The 20,601-nt window shown below is 35.3% G+C and overlaps 1 protein-coding gene across 1 annotated transcript; it reads right to left on the bottom strand.

The window, feature by feature from the left end:
- Positions 1–7,786: 7,786 nt before the first annotated feature.
- LOC122656626 (protein SPEAR3-like) lies at positions 7,787–9,388 on the bottom strand. Its single transcript, XM_043851233.1, has 5 exons — positions 9,107–9,388; positions 8,871–8,987; positions 8,341–8,408; positions 8,146–8,233; positions 7,787–8,055 (listed from the first exon to the last, which is right to left on the bottom strand). Exons 1-5 carry the CDS (start codon positions 9,320–9,322, stop codon positions 7,942–7,944), a joined length of 603 nt encoding a protein of 200 aa, XP_043707168.1. The 5' UTR covers positions 9,323–9,388; the 3' UTR covers positions 7,787–7,941.
- Between the last annotated feature and the right edge of the window lie 11,213 nt (positions 9,389–20,601).

The following is a 20,601-nucleotide window of genomic DNA, read 5'->3' as shown; positions in this document are numbered from 1 at the left end:
TTGTCTTGTGCTAATGCACAGATTAATGAAGAGAATAGACATTGGTACAGCCATGGCACAGCACAGCACAGCACACAGATGATCGAGAAGAGAAGGGCGTTTCTCGATCGTCTAGGCAAGCTGGCACGCGGTGCAAGGGACAAGGACAACACCCTCACTTCTCACCTCATAGAGAAAGAGAGAGAGAGAGAGAGAAAAGAAGAAGAAGAAAAATGGAGTTGACTACTTGTGGGTAGGTGACCAAGTCATCGTTAATGAAGACGTGAACGGCAATATATAGTTACAAAAGAAGCTACAGAAAGAAAAAAAGAAAGGCAGAAAAAAACAAGGGCGGCATTATTCAATTTCAAAGGGGATTTGGAAATTATTTTGTATGTGTTGATTTGGTTATTTAAAAAAAAAAAAAAAAAACCCAGGTAGGTGTTGGTGTTCCAAGAATTAGATACATAATCCCATGATGAGTAGTGTCCTGGTTTGAAAATGTTAACATGGAGGATTACGTGGGAGGAAAATCGCCTATGTGAGACTCATGATATCGATCGAGCATGACTCTAAATGGTTTTATATTGTTTAATTTGTGATTAGGTTCATATCCTGATTTTGTGCACAATGATATATATTGTTTAAGTGAATTCTCTCTTCTTTTTTTTTCTTCTTTTTTTTATTTTTTTATTTTTTTTTATTTTTTAGAAAAAAAATAAATCAATGAGTCCTTGATGAAGAGAACGAAAGATTTTTAGTACTCTCAATTAAAAATTGTCTTTTTAGAGGAATAATTAATGTCAACCAGTCTCAACTTATCATAGGGTTACATTTGGAATATAAATTGTGGGTTGCGGTGGGGATGAGGTTTACCCGGTCAACGTGAATAATAATAATAATAATAATACGACCAAGTGGAGAAAACACGTTGGTTGTCGGTGCTAGAACTGCAAACTTAGGCTGCATTTGGTATGCATTCTCAGAATGCAGCATTCTAGGTTGAGAACACATTCTGGAATGCCAAAGATGTCATTTGGTATAGGTTCTCATTCTTAAAACCCAACTTCAACTACCTCAGTGGTAGCCATTATTATCAACATATATCATCCGGCTTGAGGAACTTGGAAGTTAAATTGTCGTGAAGATATAATTGTTGAAGATATATGCGGTTCTGCAAGAAGCTGCCTGTGTGTATATGGTCAAGTGAAAATATCTTCACTGCCCATGGATGAGAAATATGGTTACAAAGTGAGCTCTCTGCTTGTGGGCTTTATCCCAGAACCCCATGCCCACGAGAGTCTGGCTATCATCCAGCCGTGGCGGGAGTTGGAGGGTCTAGTCTAGCAAAAACAAGGGGGTCCACTTGAGTCTCACCTGTGAAGTGACCAAAACCCCCCTTGTTTTGTTGGACTGGAGTAGTGCTGGACCCTCCAGCTCCCGCCACAACTGGAGGAGAGCCAAATTGACGAGAGTGACCACATAAGCTAATCTATTTCCTTATAAGACAAAACATGCGTCAAGGCTTCCAAGAATACAGCCAAACTAGCAACCGGAACTGGAACTTAATTAGGGGCCAGGTCAGGCTGGTCTGGTTTTTGTGTACGGTTCCAGGTCCTTAATAATGGACTTTGCTGGCCCAGACACAAGGAATATATATCACCCAATTGGTTCCCCAGTCCATACTCTACATAGTTGAATGATGATTCAGTAGCAAAAAAACAGTTCATTGCACAAGTTTTTACCAAAAAAAAAAACAGTTTATTGCACAAGTTTGGGTGAGATTAATGTTGGGCTTATTATACGGCCTATTACTCTAAGACAGATGCCTGAGCCCAACCCATTTAAGAAATAGGGCCAAGGTTGATTGGTGGGCAAAACAAGACAGCATTCCATTATTAATCAATTTGGAAAGGCTAGAATTTGATTTCTTTTCATATAGAGAATCTTTACTTGACTTGTGGACCGTTGTCCATCACCTATGATGAAGAGAGAATCTTTTCAAGTACGGGTCTAACCCCCTTATTGTTTTAAGAGTCCACTCAAATCATCAAATCACCCTGGATGAAGAGATCTCGTAACAAAAAAACTTTCACCTTTAATTATTTAGCGTTTGTCCTTTCAATCCCTTTATCTAAAACCATCATAGTTATTAATATCAGTATCTAGATCCATATCCATCGATATCGATATTGATACGTATCAGCCATATCAGGCCTTATAGGATGGTTTTACCCTCAAGTTCAACAAAATTTTTGTTTATTGGACAGATTTTACCTTTAATAAGAACTGTTCCACCAATGCAGGATTGATCAAGTATCGATATAGGCCAGATATTGGTATCGGTCGATTCAATACCGTTACTTAATTCCATGAAAACACCATGAGGATCGTAGTTGTCCAATTAGGAGGATTATGGAAAACGTTTGCAGGTAGCTAGCTTCATTATGGCTTTTAACTGGTAATTAAACCATATTACTGTGGTTTATTTCATGATAAACCTTAATTAGGAGATTCCATCATAAAAACCCAAAGGATCCAAATTAATTTTGGAAGCAATTTTGTGTACCATTCTATAAGGTATTGTAGCTTGTGGTTATGAAAAGCTTTTCGTGAGAGCATTGACTGATTATTAACAAGCATGTGAGAGGAATATGGTAATGGACTAATGGGGATAGTAAGTCAATTTTAGAACGATTCGGTCCGGTCCGCATCAGTAGGCCTGACCGGTTAAAGCCCAACACCGGACTGATCAGTTTGTAAACGGGCCAGTGCCGACCTGGGCTTAGCCAAATTACTAATTGGTAGTTGTAGCCCGATAGGCACCCTATCGAGACTGACTGGCATTGTTAACTGGCTGTTTATAGCCCATTTAAGGTACATTTATAACCCACTCAGGCAATTAACCCGTTTAAAGGCCCAATTAGTCTGATTATTAAGAGCCCGATTATGGATCAGCAATTGACTGACCAAATAGAAGTGTGTCCATGTCCTGGCCTTTGAGGTCTGATTAACTAAATGGACAGTAGTAGTGTGGGCCTTAAATTGAGGGGCATAGATTTGGCCCAAGTGGTTGACACCACTAGTATGAGGCAAACCCAAATCACCTATTAGTATTTACTATTTAGTAATGTTGACCATATGTTGAAGGCTTAATGTAGGCAAAAGTTTTCCTACATGAGCGCGTCTAGATTTTTTTTTCCAGACGGTCACTATCAATTTTGCAACATGGAAAATTGATGCGACAACTCCAGCCATTGGATATTTAGGGAATATATGAAAAGCTCAAGTGTGAAATTTCAAACTCAACTCAATTATATACCCTTCCATGTATGTTTGTATAGCCCCTCATGGTCCCTAGCATCCCTTCGGTAGTCCAAAATTTGTTCACTGCTTTGTACTCCCATGAGGCCAGCTCCATTTAAGCTTGAAATTTGATCCATGCCTATTGACATAACTTCTTTAGCCTAATCTGACATGCCATATGGCAGATCCATGCGCCCCCATCCATGGATTCCTTCTCAAACTACCCTGCCTAGGGACTTGTGCCTCTTAGTATGTACATGAAAGGGAAAATGGTCTCTCTCCATGGGGGGGACAAAATGCGTTAGACACATGGGGTGGGTGAAATGACTGAAATGACGTGCCCATCCCATCCCATGCATGTGTCTGGGCACAGCCTGTGCCCCCGTGTGCTCCCAGGCAAAGAATATTGCACTTATATGAAAATTTGAAAATGGGAAGAAGAACGTTGTCCAATCGCTTGGTCCTTGAACCAGTATGGGGACCAATGAGGGGATGTGCAGGGGCATCGACCAGGGGGCTTTGTTCATTTTGTAGAGAGTGGGGTGATCATTTCAGGGGGTTGTGTCTGGCCAAAGGCATTTTTTTTCCTTTGAAAATACAATGATATTTCAGAAAATTAGGTCATTTTTTTTTCAGCAACGAGGAAGACAAAATTCCATTATGAAAACCTGATCCTTTAAGAAGAGGGTGATAGGGAATGATCGAGAAGTTGACTAATTAAAAAAAAAAGGGACTATCTAAATTACACCTCTATAGGTATAGGAGGGTTCTCTAAAACAATTTGGACTTATAATATGTCATTATTAAAAATTGATATTGTCATGCATGCACATTTTTTAAGTACATACGTGAAATGACAGTATTTAATGTCGTTAGGAGAAAAAAAATTGTGTCACCGATATTTTGAGAAATTGAATTAGTAAATTTATAAATCCATGATAATAAGATATTTTGAGAAATTGAATTAGTAAATTTATAAATCCATGATAATAAGCAAAGGAAATCAATGTGAGTTCCTATCTTAATTTCCTTTCTTGATCATGCTAGGCTTAGGGCCTTAGGCTGTATGCCATCCTGGAATAACTTTTTTCTTCCTGTGATGCGCAGTCCAATCTTCATGGAAATTTAGTCGAATGCATAAGAGTATGTAGGGGAGAAAATATATAAAAGCTAGAATTTTGATAGACTAATCAAAGAATCTGATATTGGATCCTCATGCTACTCTTGTTGGGAGAGGGTCAGCTGAGGATTGAAGGGCAAAGCAATTGCAGTCATAAAGGCTATAGCCAAGAGAGCAGGCCTTGGTGCAATGTTAAGGTTGTTCCATTGTGATCAAGTGGTCACGGGTTTGAGTCTGAAAACAATTTTTCTGTAGAAATAAGGGTAAGGCCGCATAATATAATCCTCACAGAGTCCCATACTCCGCAATGGTGGGAGCCTTGTACACTAGGTATGCCTTAAATTTGTAAGGAGAGTTCTTTCCTTGTAATGCAATTCGAGAGAGATGTGAGAATGAACAACTGTAATCCTATTCTTCATTTATAGTCAAGCAAATCTTATCTCACCATGAATATAAGCAATTTTGTCGAACCACATAAATTCTTGTGTTTGATTGTATGATTATCGCTAGTGATTTCCATTCTTTTCTACATCATTATAGGCTCGTTTTCTACATGTATCACATGTTAGTAAAAAAGTTATTTATTTTTACGTGGATTTCATGCTTAGTATCCAATTGACGCATTCAGACAGACCATAAGGTGGATGTGATCGATGTCGTTTCGGATCTTTATCCTCTCCAGTCCCTGCTGGCCGGCCCAATTCCCCAGTGCCCCTAACAAGCTGGGGGTGCAATGACCATCCTACCCTTGTCCGAACACTCTGCCTGAGTGGGGTCCACCCCTTTTATTAGAGGCACTAGGGAACTGGGCCGGGCAGGGAACTAGAGGAGATAATTTTCTATTGTTTGAGAGAGAGAGAGAGAGAGAGAGAGAGAGAGAATTGTTGAAAGATTTCTAAGCAGAATCATGAGCTCCCAATTAATTGGTGATGAACAAAAAAGGCAATTAAGCTTCCCATGGAGAACAAGACATATCAATGAGCAGGTCCCAGCAGAAAGGAATTAGCTAGAGAGTATTCTTTCAGGCATAATTAAGTAATTAATTACAAGATCGAGTATTAATTAAGAGTGGGGTGCCACTAACTTTCCAGACTAGCACTCAAGAACTCACAGTAAGAATATTGGACAATTAAGTCACAATTAGTAGAGCCTAGCTAGCCGATAATATATGGTTGTTGGAAAGCTACCCATATGATACCAAGACATCGATCTTCAATAGGATTTGTGATCCGATCGAATAAAATCTTTTTTTAATTTTGAAAGGACAAAGACATCAAATAATAATGTTCTTTTTATCTGTAATCAAACTTTTAGTATTACCCACCAAAAGAGAATCCACAGTTTTAGCTAGGACTTGTGGAAAGATGAAATTAAATGCATGCATCTAGGTTGATTTCACATTCTCGGGTGATACAAATAATTATTTTTATCACATGAGAATGTGAAATTGACTTGGAATGCATGCCAAACGCAGCCTAAAAATCTAAAACTGAATCACCTAGTAATAATTAATTTTCAAAATCATTGTAGCACCAAACCAATAATAAACCAACTTCATGATCACTTTCGTAGATCAGCTTGATACACTAATTAAGCAAACTAGCTAGCCACTCTAAATAGGTACCTTTCATGAAGAGTTCAGACCTACAGAAGAATCCTGATTGTTTCATATCTGTGGTCACTGAATAACTATATGACACCATAGTACATAATAACAAGAATCTCCATTATATTGGGTTTATAAAGATCAATATATGGTTCTTTGTGGGGTTGGGGTTGGGGTTGGGGTTAGAGAATGGGGGTATAGTTGGTGAAGTCATTAGTTTCAAATCAAATGCTCAAGAAAATTTTCACTAATCACATTTGGAAGAAATAAGAGACATTCCAAATTTTTATTATCATCTTAGGATGTCTACTTGTAGAGCCGAAAAACCTATAAACGATGCACAAAAAAGAATGGAAATTGCAAAGCATACAATGCAAGGATTAACATGGTTCGATAAGATTGCTTACATTAATGGACAAAATTTTGCTGCTACACTAGTAGCAAGAATGTTCCTCCTACATGGCTGGCAGCCAAAGAATTGGAATCTTAAGGAGTATTTTCTAAAATATTAAAACCTAGGAAGGTATTTATGAACCCAAAAGGGAAGTGAATTATTCCATTTCCTTCGCTGCTAGCCTTGTAGTAGGAACATTTCTGCTACAAGTGAGATGACTTCACCAACCATATCAATCTACTTCATTAACACTGGTGAATAATAGGATTACATCCGCTTGTCCTCACACCTCTCTCAGATTATTGAGAATTGACCCTCGCTACAAATTTATAGTGAAACCCACATAAGCACATATGTAGTGAAGAATCAGCCTTTTAACTACTCTTCAGAATCAGCCCACGTAACAAACCTAGCGACAGAATACAAGAGACATCATACTCCCAACACTACTCTCTTAGGCTGTGTTTTATTTACATTCTCAGAATGGGTTTTGGGTTTAGAACATATTGCATTCTAAAACGAAAAAAATAAAGAAGAATCGAGTTTCAGAATGAGTTCTAAGATCCAGAATCTATTCTAAAAATGCCTACCTCTAGCTCAAACTTATGTTTTGTGTTTTTGTTGCATATATGGACCAGACATAAACACAAACATGTTACATGAGAAATTAAAGACACATTACTACATATGGGTAGCAGTGACATTACACAATTGCAATGTCAAATGCTGAAGCAAATGCATGTTAACAAATGGTTATAGTAATGTACCTCAATCTCTTTATTAGCTAGCCAAGAATGTCACCATCGACTTTAAGTGCTGATGAGAAGCTAGCCTGACATAAATGCAGACTGGAATCCACTTCTACAGAAAGTAGAAACACAAATGATGATTAGGTGATGAATATTCGATCAAGATTACTTGCACCCTTTTGTCTCCTGCAGATACAATGCTTTAAATTCTACTTTTCACACTTCTATTCTCAGTTCCTTTGTCCCCCCTATTTTGTATTTCTGTTTTGTTTAATTCCCACTTTCCTATTTAATTAGAAGGGAACAGTATCGACTATTGAGCCAGAGAAGTTTGATTTGTGAATATATATAATAAGAGACTTGTTTTTCTGCAAATTAAGCTTTTGAAAAGGTACATGAAGAAAATTTTAAAAAAAAAAAGAAGAAAAAAGCTTTGCTTTCTTTGATCTCATTAACCACTCTCATCACCATCAAATCTTTTACATTAATTCATGGATATGTCTCAATCAACATGAGACATTCATGTATTATGAACAGAAGAACATCTTACATTTCATCACAAAAGCCCTCTTCCATCCAGTACTTTTGAAATTTGAAAAATCAATAACTCTGTCTCTCTCTGTCTGACTTGCTCAACAACTAGTGATCAGTCTTTAAAAACTACAACTGGTCATCCATATATGTTGAACTGTCCACCATTGATAACATCATAAAAACTGGGATACATTGAAACCCTTTTCATTTTTATTGAACATTAATATGGCAGATCATGATATGAGGGAACTTGCTATAATTTGAGCTCTAGATCTAGTTCCCCTACATCACATGAATCTGAATACTGACTGCTTGACCCAATTGAATCACACCTGTCTTTTCTAATTCTCTTCTTTTCCACTGAATCCTGTTAAGATCATAAACCAAGATCAGAAACAAATCTTTTCATGTTTACAACAATATAAAAAAAAAAACAATTAAGGATTCTCAGATCAACCTTTACATTTAGACCCAGAAGGTGTCTAGTCTCAGTAGGGTTCATGGAGTATTGAGTCTCTGAGATACCACCACTGTTGTTGTTCCATCTGGTCACATTAATGAGTTTTGCAGATGAAGATCAGAAGATTTATATATTGTTTGAGACCATATATGAATCAATATGATCAGCTCTTCTAAATATATATTTAAGTACCTTGTTGTAATATTAGACTGTGAATCACCATATCTGAAATCCGTAGCTTCCATCTCCCCCATACCCATCTGTTAATTACCATGTAGAATGATCAGAATCAGACCTCTCTCAGTAAAAAACTTATATAAACCAAGAAAATAGAATTTTGATTTAAAGAAGAACAGAAAGAAGTGGGTTTTTTTTTTTTTTACACCTGCCTTGATTAATAGAAAATGATAGTAGTAAGAGATAAATAATTGAAATTAAAACAAGCCCATTTTTCTTTCTCAATAGAAGAAACTTATCTAAAGGATGAATCTTCAAACAAAAGAACCAGATGTTATGCTTTAATTAAAACCATACAAACCCTATTCTTCCTAATAGCTACAGTTTCAATCCTACTTATTCCACCAACCCCTCTGTAACCTATTAAATTGGTAAAAAAGATGATTCCATGAAACTATATATAACAGATTATTTCATGCAGAAACAAACTCTTAAGAAGATTTAGATTCTCTTTCTTTCCTGTGCTTTTTCTGTTTAAGACATACCATGATGTTTGGGTGAAAGCCAAAAGGTACTGCTGATGATGAAGAATAACAAGAGAAAGATGATGATGATGGTACTGAGGAATATGTGTTTCCCAACCTTGTCACTTCCTCTTCCTGCTGCATTTAAGGTAACAGGAAACAACCATAAAATACTGAAACAACAACAAACCTTGATTGATCAAAACATGGGGGGGGGGGGGGGGAGAGGGGAAAATTGAATCTTTTTTGACCTGGTTGTTGAGAGTGGTGTGGTAGGGATTGTGAAGGGAATTAGGAAGATAGTTGCAACTCATTTGATTGTGTAATCTGATCTTCTCTAACTGAGCAACTCCAAGTCCTCTCTGTGGTTGCTTTGGCTTATCTGAATTGTTGCTCTTCTTTCCTTTCCTTGAATTAGACCCACCAGCTCTTCCATTTCCCAAGCTTGGTTCTCCATAATAACTGCTTCCCATCTCTTCTATCTCTCTCTCTCTAATGAAATCTGCTGCTAGCTGCACCAAAAGCAAGAACTTCTTCCCTGTCTTCTGTCAGTGCAAATGAGAGAGAGAGATCTCAAATGCCCCTTTTAAGCTGTTTGTCTCCACAAAGTAATTACTGCATAGCTGGATCAGATTGTGAAGATTTATGTAGAAATATATAGTTAGATTTTATTCTCTTCTTTAACTCTCCCTTATTTCTTGGGGTTCAATTTGAGAAGTTCCATAAAGTATATATTTCTTCCCTTTTGCCTTACTCTGTATATTTAATATGAGAGATTTGGGTCTTCTTCCAAAATTTGAAAGTGATTGTCGTTTCATATTAAGTAAGAAAGTGAAAGACTAAGCTGTCTTTCCATTAAAAAAATTAAGGGAACCCATACCATAAGAACACCTAATAAGGGTACTTCTCAACTAAAACATTTGGATGGTCTAACCATTGAACTGCAATCCCATGTGGCAGACATGCAGGAGCCCACTTGTTCTATATATCTCTTGCTTAATTAGCTTCAATTTATCAACACTGGTAGGACCCAATTTCAGATTTGCAACTCCATGACTACTACTACTACTGCATTAATCCAAATGGTCAACTCACCTCAAATTTTCCATTCTCTTGATTGTAGCTTCTTTATTTTTAAATCATTTATATAGAAAGGTTTATTTAAAAAATATTAGCTAGAGAAGAAATTAAGATAGGAGACTGGATTTATAACTTCAAGAAATTTCCTCGGCTAGTTCTCAGGGATTGTCATATCTCGGAGTAAGAAATGGAAACCCTACTCTGCCAGATGTATCAAAACCACATGAACTAATAAAATGCCACCTTAAAAAAAAAAAAATCTTATTATCTTAAAGGAAAAAGAACTCTGTACGGGAGTGTGGTCTACGCCAGCACTCCCATGAGTCTATTTCTCTAGTCCCCATATAAAAAGACATTTCTGCCCTCTTATTTGAGAAGGGAAGAGATACATATATGAGAGTGGTGGCGTAGACCACACTCCCGGACAGAAAATTGCTTCATTATCTTAAAATATAAAGTAGTCTTAATGCACACTTTTCGGGCTTCAAAATCTAAATTTTAAAAGAGGTTGATGATGGAAAGTTTTTGTTTTTTTATTTGCGTAAAACTAATTAAGGTAATAGATGTTTGTGTGTGTAAAATACATGAAGGGAATAATTGGTGGATCTTTATCCCCTCAATTTACTTGCCTCGCAATTTCCTCAATTCCATCTAATAGGGTGCGGGAATTACCATCTTACCCCTTGCCCAAACACACTGCCCGGGTGGGGTCCACCTCCCTCTATTAGAGGGATTTGAGGAAATTGACGGGCAGGCAGATCGAGGTGATAATTTTCCATAATTGGTGAGAAAAAAAGGTCATACCCAGTGCACTTGGCTCTCACCATTGCGGGGTTTGAAAAGTACCATAATGTACGCAGCCTTACCCCTCGCTTTGCGAAGAGTCTGTTTCCAGAGACTCGAACCCATGAATGCCATAATCTAATTAGTTGCCATGCACCAAATCATTTTATTTTTTTTTTTTTTTTTTGAGCTGTTTCATGTATGATTAGTGGGGTGGAGGGTCATAGTTTATGTGGTCGGTCTTCATTTCTTAAACAGACATATGAACCCTTCAGCCAATTACAAGAACTTATCATCAACTGCTCCAAACCAAGAGAAGAAAACTATTATTCACTCCATCAATCTATATAAAACAAACTTTTCTCAATAATAATAATGTACCCCAAAAAAAAAAAAAATTCATACAATATTTGGGCAGTAATTTGTAAGTTGTAAATGGGATTTGGTTGCTTAATGGGTAAATTAAGGCCCCCAAGACCATGTTGACCCACGTTTATGCAGATGTGCTGTCTTAACTACTTTTAAATTTCTTTGTCACTCGTGAATCACGATTATGAGACTAATAAAGAGTTAATTAATTTGACTAATACACAGAAGTGCTGGGGTGTTAGTAGTTTCAAATAAAAAAGGAAATTTAAAAAAAAAAAAAATAATACTTACTACTGATTTAATTCCTTGGTATACGTGGGTAAATGAGATCCTCACATAACAATTTTTTTTTTGTTTTTTATTGGAAGAATGAAAATTTATTCAATAAAGCACAACGAATACAACAACACTCAAGAAGAAAATGGGGGGGGGGGGAGATGAGGGGGGACCAAAGCGCTGCCCAAACCGGCCAAACCAAACCGGCGAATACCAAGCCCTCCCTTAGATTTCGGTTTACCCATAGAGTCCTAATTGATAATATGGAGAAATTTATTATTATCTCTACCCTTCCATAAGAACGCACTCATCAATTATTCCACCTGATGGACTGTGTGGAAGTGCAAAAGCTCCTAAACCAGATAGGTTAGCCTTCCTTAGCTTCTTTACCTTTAATACTTGTCCAACCAATATTTTAGATGCCTTTTTAAAGATCAGATCACTGGATTAGACTAAATTTTTTTGACAGCTTAACCTCCCCTCCCCTTCACCCAAGGGGGAAAAAAAAAAGGAATCATTTTGTAAATTAAGATCATATTGGAACTCAAGTCAAGTTTGTAGGCTCAAAACATAAATGAAAAGGAGGAACAAATGAAGAAGATCCAAGTGCTGTTGTACAACTACAATCTAATTATAGTCAAATCAATTTTTGATTTTTCTCCTTAGTCAAACTTTGCAAACCCCTCAATTCTTGGCTTTTGGGTTATAAAAATAAATATTTGCTCGTTCTCATCAGTACTGCTCTCCAAAAAACAAAAATATAATAATAAAAATAAAAATATTATGAAAACAACTAATTAACTATTATATATATTATATATTTATATATAAAAATTGAAGCATTGATCGAGTCTAATGGAACTCCGGAATAGTAGTAATTAATGACACTAATTAATCTCTACCTCCTAAATCTTTTATTTGCCGTTCGTGCGTGAAACGGGTAGTCATCCATGGACAACACAATTGCTTCTCCTTCCTTCCTTCCTTCTCTGTATTCTTATTTTATATAGAGATTGGACAGTACGAGATGGAGAGTGGTCCATTAATCTTTCTTTCTTTCTTTCTTCATGGTATGTTTTCTTCTATATAACAATTGTAGCAGCTGAATCTAGGGAAGGGGACACATCAGTGTTGATTTGTATTATCTATAACTAATTAATTAACAACATTAATTAGCTAGCTTTGTTGAATAGTTAATGGTGGTGCTCACAATATGGGTCGTCCAATTCTCTGTTGTTAGGTTCGCTTAATTTGCTGCAGATAAATTTACAAATAATTAGTTTAATTTGCTGGATTAATGAACCATCACATACAGGTCATTAGTTACTTAATTTTAGTATTATCTATCTATCTATCTATATTTATAGGCCTAAGACTTGAGGTGATGTGACTATGAATTAGCTATAAATGTTAAAAGCATGAATGACGAATGTGTTGACCGAATTAGAGTTCTTCTACTAAAAAATTCCAATTTTAATAGGAGAACTATTATCACTCTTGATGATGTATGGACCAAGTTTTCCTTTAACCACAACGAAAGACGAATTCTTTCACCATCCATGGGTATGGATAACATTTGATTACAAAATGGGAGAATATATAATTTCAATTTTGTAGATAGGAGTGGGAGTGTAAAGATTGATGATCCAAGAATCTAATCATATGGTCACATCAATCGTAGATGAAGAAAATTTTCTGTCTTTGATAATTATTAAATATCTCAATTAAATTGTAATAAATGAATTTCCATACTGCGTCATATTTTGAAACCCCACCACCAAATATGAGATCTATTATGAATCGATCGGATTAGAATTGGGATCGACCAATTCCAACCCAACTCAACCAGGATTGACGATCTGATTTTGATTCCTTTAACCATGATGAGGATTGAAGATAACACATTCTAATTCTACTAGAATAAAAAGAGGATTTCTAATTTCATCTATTAAAGAAAAATAAGAAAATTTGTAATTTATTGAAGAAAGTTTTCCTTCACCACACCATCTCAACGTTCACAAACCACTATAAAGTTTTAGTACGTCTTCCAAAATACCCTCATCTGTGCATCTGAATCCCCACGCGATGAATAGATTCTCATTCACAATGGCTTAAAGAAAACTCGGTCGTAGCTTATATTTTGTTGGTGAGGTTTGATTTAATGTACATGGAATAATGAAACTAATAAAAAAGAAGACAGAAGTAAGTGAAGATGTGTAGAGAATATACACTGCAGATTTGTTTTGAGGGCACATGCAAAACATTGATGCATTACTCCACACGATTGCAATCCCTTGGAAAACGCTGTTACCCTCATAGTATAATATTTTGGTACTTCCTTATTCACCCAAAAAATAATAATAATAATAATATTTAGTTCCAAAATAAAGAAAGCTTCTATACTCCCATCATGTGGAGAGCTTTACACCCACCTCCACCTCATACCTATACCCCACCTATATATATTTATAAACAAAAGATCGATCTTTTTTTATATTTATTATCTGCCCATTGATACAACTTCCTATACACTCAATTCTACATTATCTTACCAAAAATAAAAAAATAAAAAAATTCTACATTATAATATTTGAATACACACGGGGACTTGTACTTGTAACAAAACTTTAAGATGTGGGTCTCTCTTATGCACCAAATTTTGGGGTTAAAAAAATAAAGCAATAGATTCCCCCAAGATTCTAAAGGAAGATTGCTCCTAAGTACCCATTTCAATTTCTTTCAATTTCTTTCAATTTCTTTGTTATTTCTTTTTTTAGGGAACACAGGGGCCACGTATGCGGGCAGCCATTGAGAGTGCATGCTGGCATTTTAAGGGGTGGGATTTTCGTCTTTCATGGGGTGGGGTAGTCATTTCACCCCTCCCCTATTGTATTTGGGCGTGGGCTGCCCCGCTCCACAAAGAACGTTTTCTTTTTTTTTTCCTCGCCCTAAGTACAGGTTTATTGGAAGCACCATTGTTTATCTAGTTAAATATTAGTCCAACTAATTATTAGAGGCAATTACTAGATATATATATATATATATATATAGGGTTTAAATTAAATGATGTAAATTGAGGAAATCTAGGCTTTTGTATTATATAGATCAGATGATGATCAGAATGGTTATTATCACGCCTCCAATATTCTAATACTTCTTACCCTTTTCATGAAACTCTTAAAAAAAAGTTAGGCACTCAAATAATCATTCCCTTCAATGATATGAAAGACTAGATAGATTGGGTGGTCATGGTCACCCAATATGACTGTTTTTTTAGATATTGTAGATGTTCTAATCAGTCCCATGTAGAATTTGAATTTTAAAAATTTTGTATGTTTTTTTTGGCTAAAAGATCAGTTATATAAAAAGTAAAAAATATAAAAATATAAAATATAAAGATTGGGCTTCCCAGCCTAATACAATCACAAAATTCTTAAGGGATTTTCACCTTCGGCATTGCCATCAATAGGAAAATTTACTCTCTCTTTCTTTCTCTCTTTTGATGGGCTTAGAGACCCGCATTTCACCATATAAGATCATAGATAACAGGACATCCATATTTTCCATATTAGTAGATATTTCTATAGAAACCCATTTTATAGTCAATTTAGGAGGTGTTTTTTTTTAAAAAATTTTTTTTTTATGAAAGTGTAATCACACAAACCATACATCAATCCCAAAAGATTAATCGACTTTTAGGACCGTGGAATGGTGGATATACACAACACACAAATATTGGAGGTGTTGCTCATTGTTCTTTGTGATAAATATGGATTAGGTACTAAAAATTACTAGTTAGGAAACCATATATTTGGAATAAGCTATACTTGATTTTAGAAATATCAATGCATATAGCTAGACCCCTCTAGCCCATATAATGTCGGAGGTTTTTCAACATAATGGCATTGAGAATAGTCCCACATCAAAAAAGTAAAGTTGATTCATTGGGTATATTTAATAAAGCACTATTTATTGTTTAAATTAATAAATACGGTGAATGCTACGGTGTATGTGCGAGGACTTTCGTCTACGCGCGTATGTGCACGTGCGGTGTGGGCTGTGTAGAGGCGTTAGTGGCGCACGCATTTAGCACTTTGCACACTTGCATCGCTTCGAGCGAGATTTGATCTGGACCGTTCCTTTTGATCCAGTGGTCCAATTTGAATCTGGATAAGATCAATGTATACAGTTATGACTGTTATACTTTTGGAAGGTTTAGATCGTACAGTTACGATCTAACACTCCAGATTCAAAGATGGAAGAATCCATCTATTGGGAACTGGTGCCAAATATCTTATTAATACCCAAAGTTATTTCAAACTTGTAGAGATCCAAAAACCGTTCTTCTCCTCTCTCATTCTCAAAGGTGATTTTGCAGGGAATCTGTTTTACTGCAGGAAACAGATTTCTTTGCTACTGGCTTTTCTGTTTTTCTCGAAAGTCTTCCAGACATCGATCTTGGCTTTGTTTGTGCAATACGTAGCCAAGATAATCAATAAGTTTGGGTTTCATTGTATCTTGAGAGACAATTTGTCTGCAACCTATTTGCATCTGGAAGTAGGGACGAATTTCATCTTAAGAAAAACGACTTTGTAACGAGTCTTGAAGATTCAAGCCAACTTCTATTCCAACATATAACATATATAATAACAAAACTCATGGTTCCATGCATACTTTTTTGCATAACTTTTAATCACTATGGAGAGAATTAAGGTTGGTTTGGATTGGTTTGGGTTGGGTTTGGGAGTTTGGGGGGGGGGGAACCTTTGCTGATTTCTTGTATGTCCATTTTAACAACATTTCTTTTAGTATGACCTATGAGCCTTCCTGGATATGGATTCAATAATAAGGATTATGGGTGTTGACATACAACTGGAAGGGACCTTGGAACCTGCAAAGAATTTATTCTTTAGGGTATGGAGGCTTCAAAAGAAAACCTTAAAAGAGAATCCACCAATAAGGAGATGACTAGGAAATAGGAACCATTAATGCATTCAATTAATTGGTGGCCTTTGTCCACCACTCATAGAACCAACATCCCTGATGCTCTTATGATCTACTTTGGTCCTTGGATATGATTTGTCAAATTATTAACAGACAAATCCAGTTATTGGAAGCTTAACCTCCATTTTTAAACCTCTAAACGTGTATCCTATGCCTATTTTTATAATATATCTATCTGTGTTTAATCAAACACAATTAAGTGATTAGTCTTTAATCAAATATATCTTTGAGGATAACAAAGCCTTAGTAATAATTATCCATAAAAGACAAGATCCATGAGAATGACTCATCAACCCATCTTCCTGGAAACTGATTATAGGTTTGGGTTTCCAACCACATTTGGTGACAAATAATGACTACTTTGTTTATTACTTAAGGCATGTGGCTATGTGTGAGAGAGAGAAAGAGAGAGAAAGAGAGAGATCTAATTAAGAGGAATGACCTAGCTAGCTAGTCTCATAAAGAAAGGGTATCTTGTTGGTCGTGTGATAAAAATATAAATAGCTTGAAGAAACTAGACTTATAAATAGTCAAAAAAATGTCTGATAATTAATATTAAAAGATGGTCTTCTTTGAAATATTAAATGGGCTGATCAATCTTTCTGTAAATAAATAAAAGTTGCTTCCTTCTCACTTGATGAAGCTCATAATTCCATGGCAACAATGAGATACACGAATCACTTTTTTTTCTAAAATAGTAAAGGAAATTAATAGAATATAGAGGTGTATCTACACTAAAAACCCTACTTTTCCTTCAAAAGATTTCAATTGCTTTCTTTTATTGCATGAAATCCAAGGTTCCCCTGTTTCAAAAATTTTTTAAAAAAATATTTGTAACCTTCTCATATTATTTTATTTTGCCAGCAAAGTTTTAATTGATAAATACAATGGTTTTTGTTTTGCTCCACCATTAATTTATTTTCTTAGTACAGAACAGATCACAAGATGGATTATGAGATACTCGCATGCACGGATTTGATTTTGTGTATAAATGAAGTAGGTATATAGTATGTACACATGTATGTTATTCCTTTTGCATGTATTAAATTATTCATATCTTTTATGATAAAAATAAAATTTAATTTTGGGTAAATTACACGTCACCCCTTGATTTTCAAATGCAACTCAGATCACCCCCTGATTTTTGAAAAAACTCAAATCACCTCCTCTACAGTAACGGTGTTAGTCTGCTGTTAGTTATTAGTGTGAAATGACTATTTTACCCTTGTACTAAAATATTAGAATTAAATTTACAATACTACCCTTCCTTCATCTTCAACATTGGTCAAGGGTAGTTTAGAGATTTAAATTTATTTAACTGGCTGACATCATCACTTGACAGCATAAAACTAACAATAGGGACTAATTTGTCATATTGGGGACTAAACCAAGAGGTGATTTGAGTTTTTTCAAAAAACCAGGGGGTGATTTGAGTTTCGTTTGAAAACCAGGGGTGGCATGTAATTTACCCTTTAATTTTTATTAATAGTTTCATCTAAAATATGTACAAGTCTATACATTAAATTTTACTGATACTAATTCCTCAAAAATAACTAGACCTAAGATTTACCCTGATATAAAGGACTTAATTATGAATTATATATATCACGGAGATTTAGCATAAATTTGTTCAAAGATTAGGTGTTCAAGAACACTTAAATCCAGAGCATTAAAAAAACAAAGAGAGGTGGGGAGATATGTGAGCCTATAAACTTTTTTAGATTCTTTCAATAAATCATGTGGTGGAAGCATCTCTCATCTTCTTTGAACCAAAAAAAAAAAAGGAAAAAACTAATGCATGTTTTTGTTAAGTTGTGACGCATTAAGAGTTTTTTTATACGCTAAATGAAATTCATGCATTCTTAATTTGGAAAAAAAAATAACAATTTGCACATTAGAATAATTTGGAAAAAAAACACATGTTCTAGTTCTTCAAGAAAAAAAAAATATGTATTTTTTAAAAAAAAAATGTTAATAATACAGAAAATATATATCGACCACACAACAAAATTGGTCTCGTGGCCAGATCTATTCTCACTAAATGAAGCTTTGAAAAATTCTTAAAATAGATATTATGAAAAAGGGATGAACATTTAATAATACAAGAAAAGATATCAAAGTCCAAAACATGATTAGTTAAATAATGAATGAAAAAGGGCAAAATCATCACTAAATCTTTTGTGTATGATTTCATATTTCTGCCAATATTTCGCAAGAGAAAAGAATGGTTAAAATGGATTTCTATTATCAACAATCAGATGTGCAAAAGATGTAAACAAACTTAAATCTAAGATACTATATAGTACCACAAAATTAAAGAAAAAGAAAAACTGTCAAATTTAAGAGACAAAGTCTACAACCCAAAGTAGAATATAGGTCCCAAGTAAGCAGATAATGGCAAAAGATTTTCCTTTTTCTTGAAGCATTATGAAGACATTACTTACTTGAAAATCCAATTGCTAAGATTTGTCGGCTAATTTGCAGTTAGGACTCCTTTAAATAGTCATCATTAGTAGGAAGAAGAGCTAGTTTTTCCGTAAATTCTTATTTTTTTGACTAATTCAAAAAAAAGAAAAAAAAAGGGACCGGGGGGGGGGGGGGGAAGGAACTCTAGCTTTGATTCTTATTCATTTCAATTTTCTTTGATTTAAGAAATAAAATCACAAGACTTTGAACGTCGACTTTGCTGTTTTACCAAGTTTCTAATGGACAGTTTATTATACAAGGATTTACCACTTGTGTGGTAAAGAGGTCTTTATGTTATGGATCGAGTTTCCCTCCACCCACGGTGAAGGGAAATCTCTGTAATGGCCATCATTGCGCTTGGATGAAACTTTGAGAACAGTAGGAAGCATTTCGTGAGTGATGATTTCATTCTTGGTATAGGAAAACTTTCTCCTTAATTATGGTATTTACTTCAATGAAGTACTACTTGCCCAAAGCAAAAGGTAGATCAATACCAGAAAAAAGGAAAAAAAAAGGAAGATGGAAATGGGAGAAAGGTGATGTAGAGTTGCTGGGTACGTATCTTGCTATTTTGGTTTTTTTTTATTTTTTTTTTACCTTTCTTGGTTAATGGTTTGATGTAGAACTATATGGGGGCTCTATAGATATACATGGTCAAACGAAAACTATAGATTGGTATCGTGGGTGGCATATAAGGAGGATACTAATAAGTGTTAAAACAAACATCAACAAACATGAACAAACAACAAAAATAGAGCAAGATGACACAGAGATTTAACATGGATCACACACCAATATAATGTGCTACGTCCACGGGAGAAGCTAAAGATGTTTCATTATGCAACAGAAGAAAATTATAATGTGGAGATCTCTCAAAAACACCCAAAACGGCGCTACTGGCTCTCACCCAAAAACCCTAAGTTCAAAAACCCCATATCTCACTCTCTTTACAACAAGACAAGTAAGGCATACCCATTAGGTCGGATCGGCCCAAGCCCTCTACTGCCATTACAGATCTCAAAAAATTTTCCATTCGGGTCGCCACCAAGATACGTTGGAGCGGGTCAATATTCAAATCGGAAACAAGAATTCAAGACACATAACAATAAGTAATAATACTCAATGTTTGGGATAAGGAAGAACAACTAAACCCGCAGAATCTGATTTGATTTGATCTCTTCTAAGATTCTAGCCAAGAACCCATAAACCAGACCTTAGAATAAAACCCATTCTTACCGCATAAACAAGCTCTCTCTATAAAATGAAAACCAGGGATTTTAGGAAGGCTAGTGGTTGTGTTCCGTGCGAAAATTACAAGAAAAAAATGCTCACGCTTATTCTTTGGATGTGATTTTGCTTTGGAACTTTACTAAGAGGAAACAGATCTGGGTTACCTTTGGCTTTGGTTGATTGGACATTGTGGTCCAAAATTTCTAACCATATGGAGGGTGCAGGGATTTGCCATTTTCTAGTATAGAATCGATGAACAAGTTGAACGTTTTCTCTTTATTTCAGATTTGGGACTCCCTTAGCGATTGTGAGGGGATTAACTACTATATCGTCCGCAGGTATATAGGTTATTTTAATTTTATATTTTTCTTCTATATTGTAATGATATTAGATTTCTCTGTGTGTTCCTTTTGATTTGTTTGCACCACTATGTATCAAGCTTATTGTTGACTGATTATCATAGAAAATTTTCACTGGATCATTTACAAGATCCAATCCTAATTTCATTAAGTATCGTCTTATCCAGACTGCATAAGTACCTGTT

This window comes from Telopea speciosissima, chromosome 3 (genome assembly GCF_018873765.1).
Source record: "Telopea speciosissima isolate NSW1024214 ecotype Mountain lineage chromosome 3, Tspe_v1, whole genome shotgun sequence".
NCBI lineage: Eukaryota > Viridiplantae > Streptophyta > Magnoliopsida > Proteales > Proteaceae > Telopea > Telopea speciosissima.
This window is presented reverse-complemented; position numbering and strand designations above follow the sequence as displayed.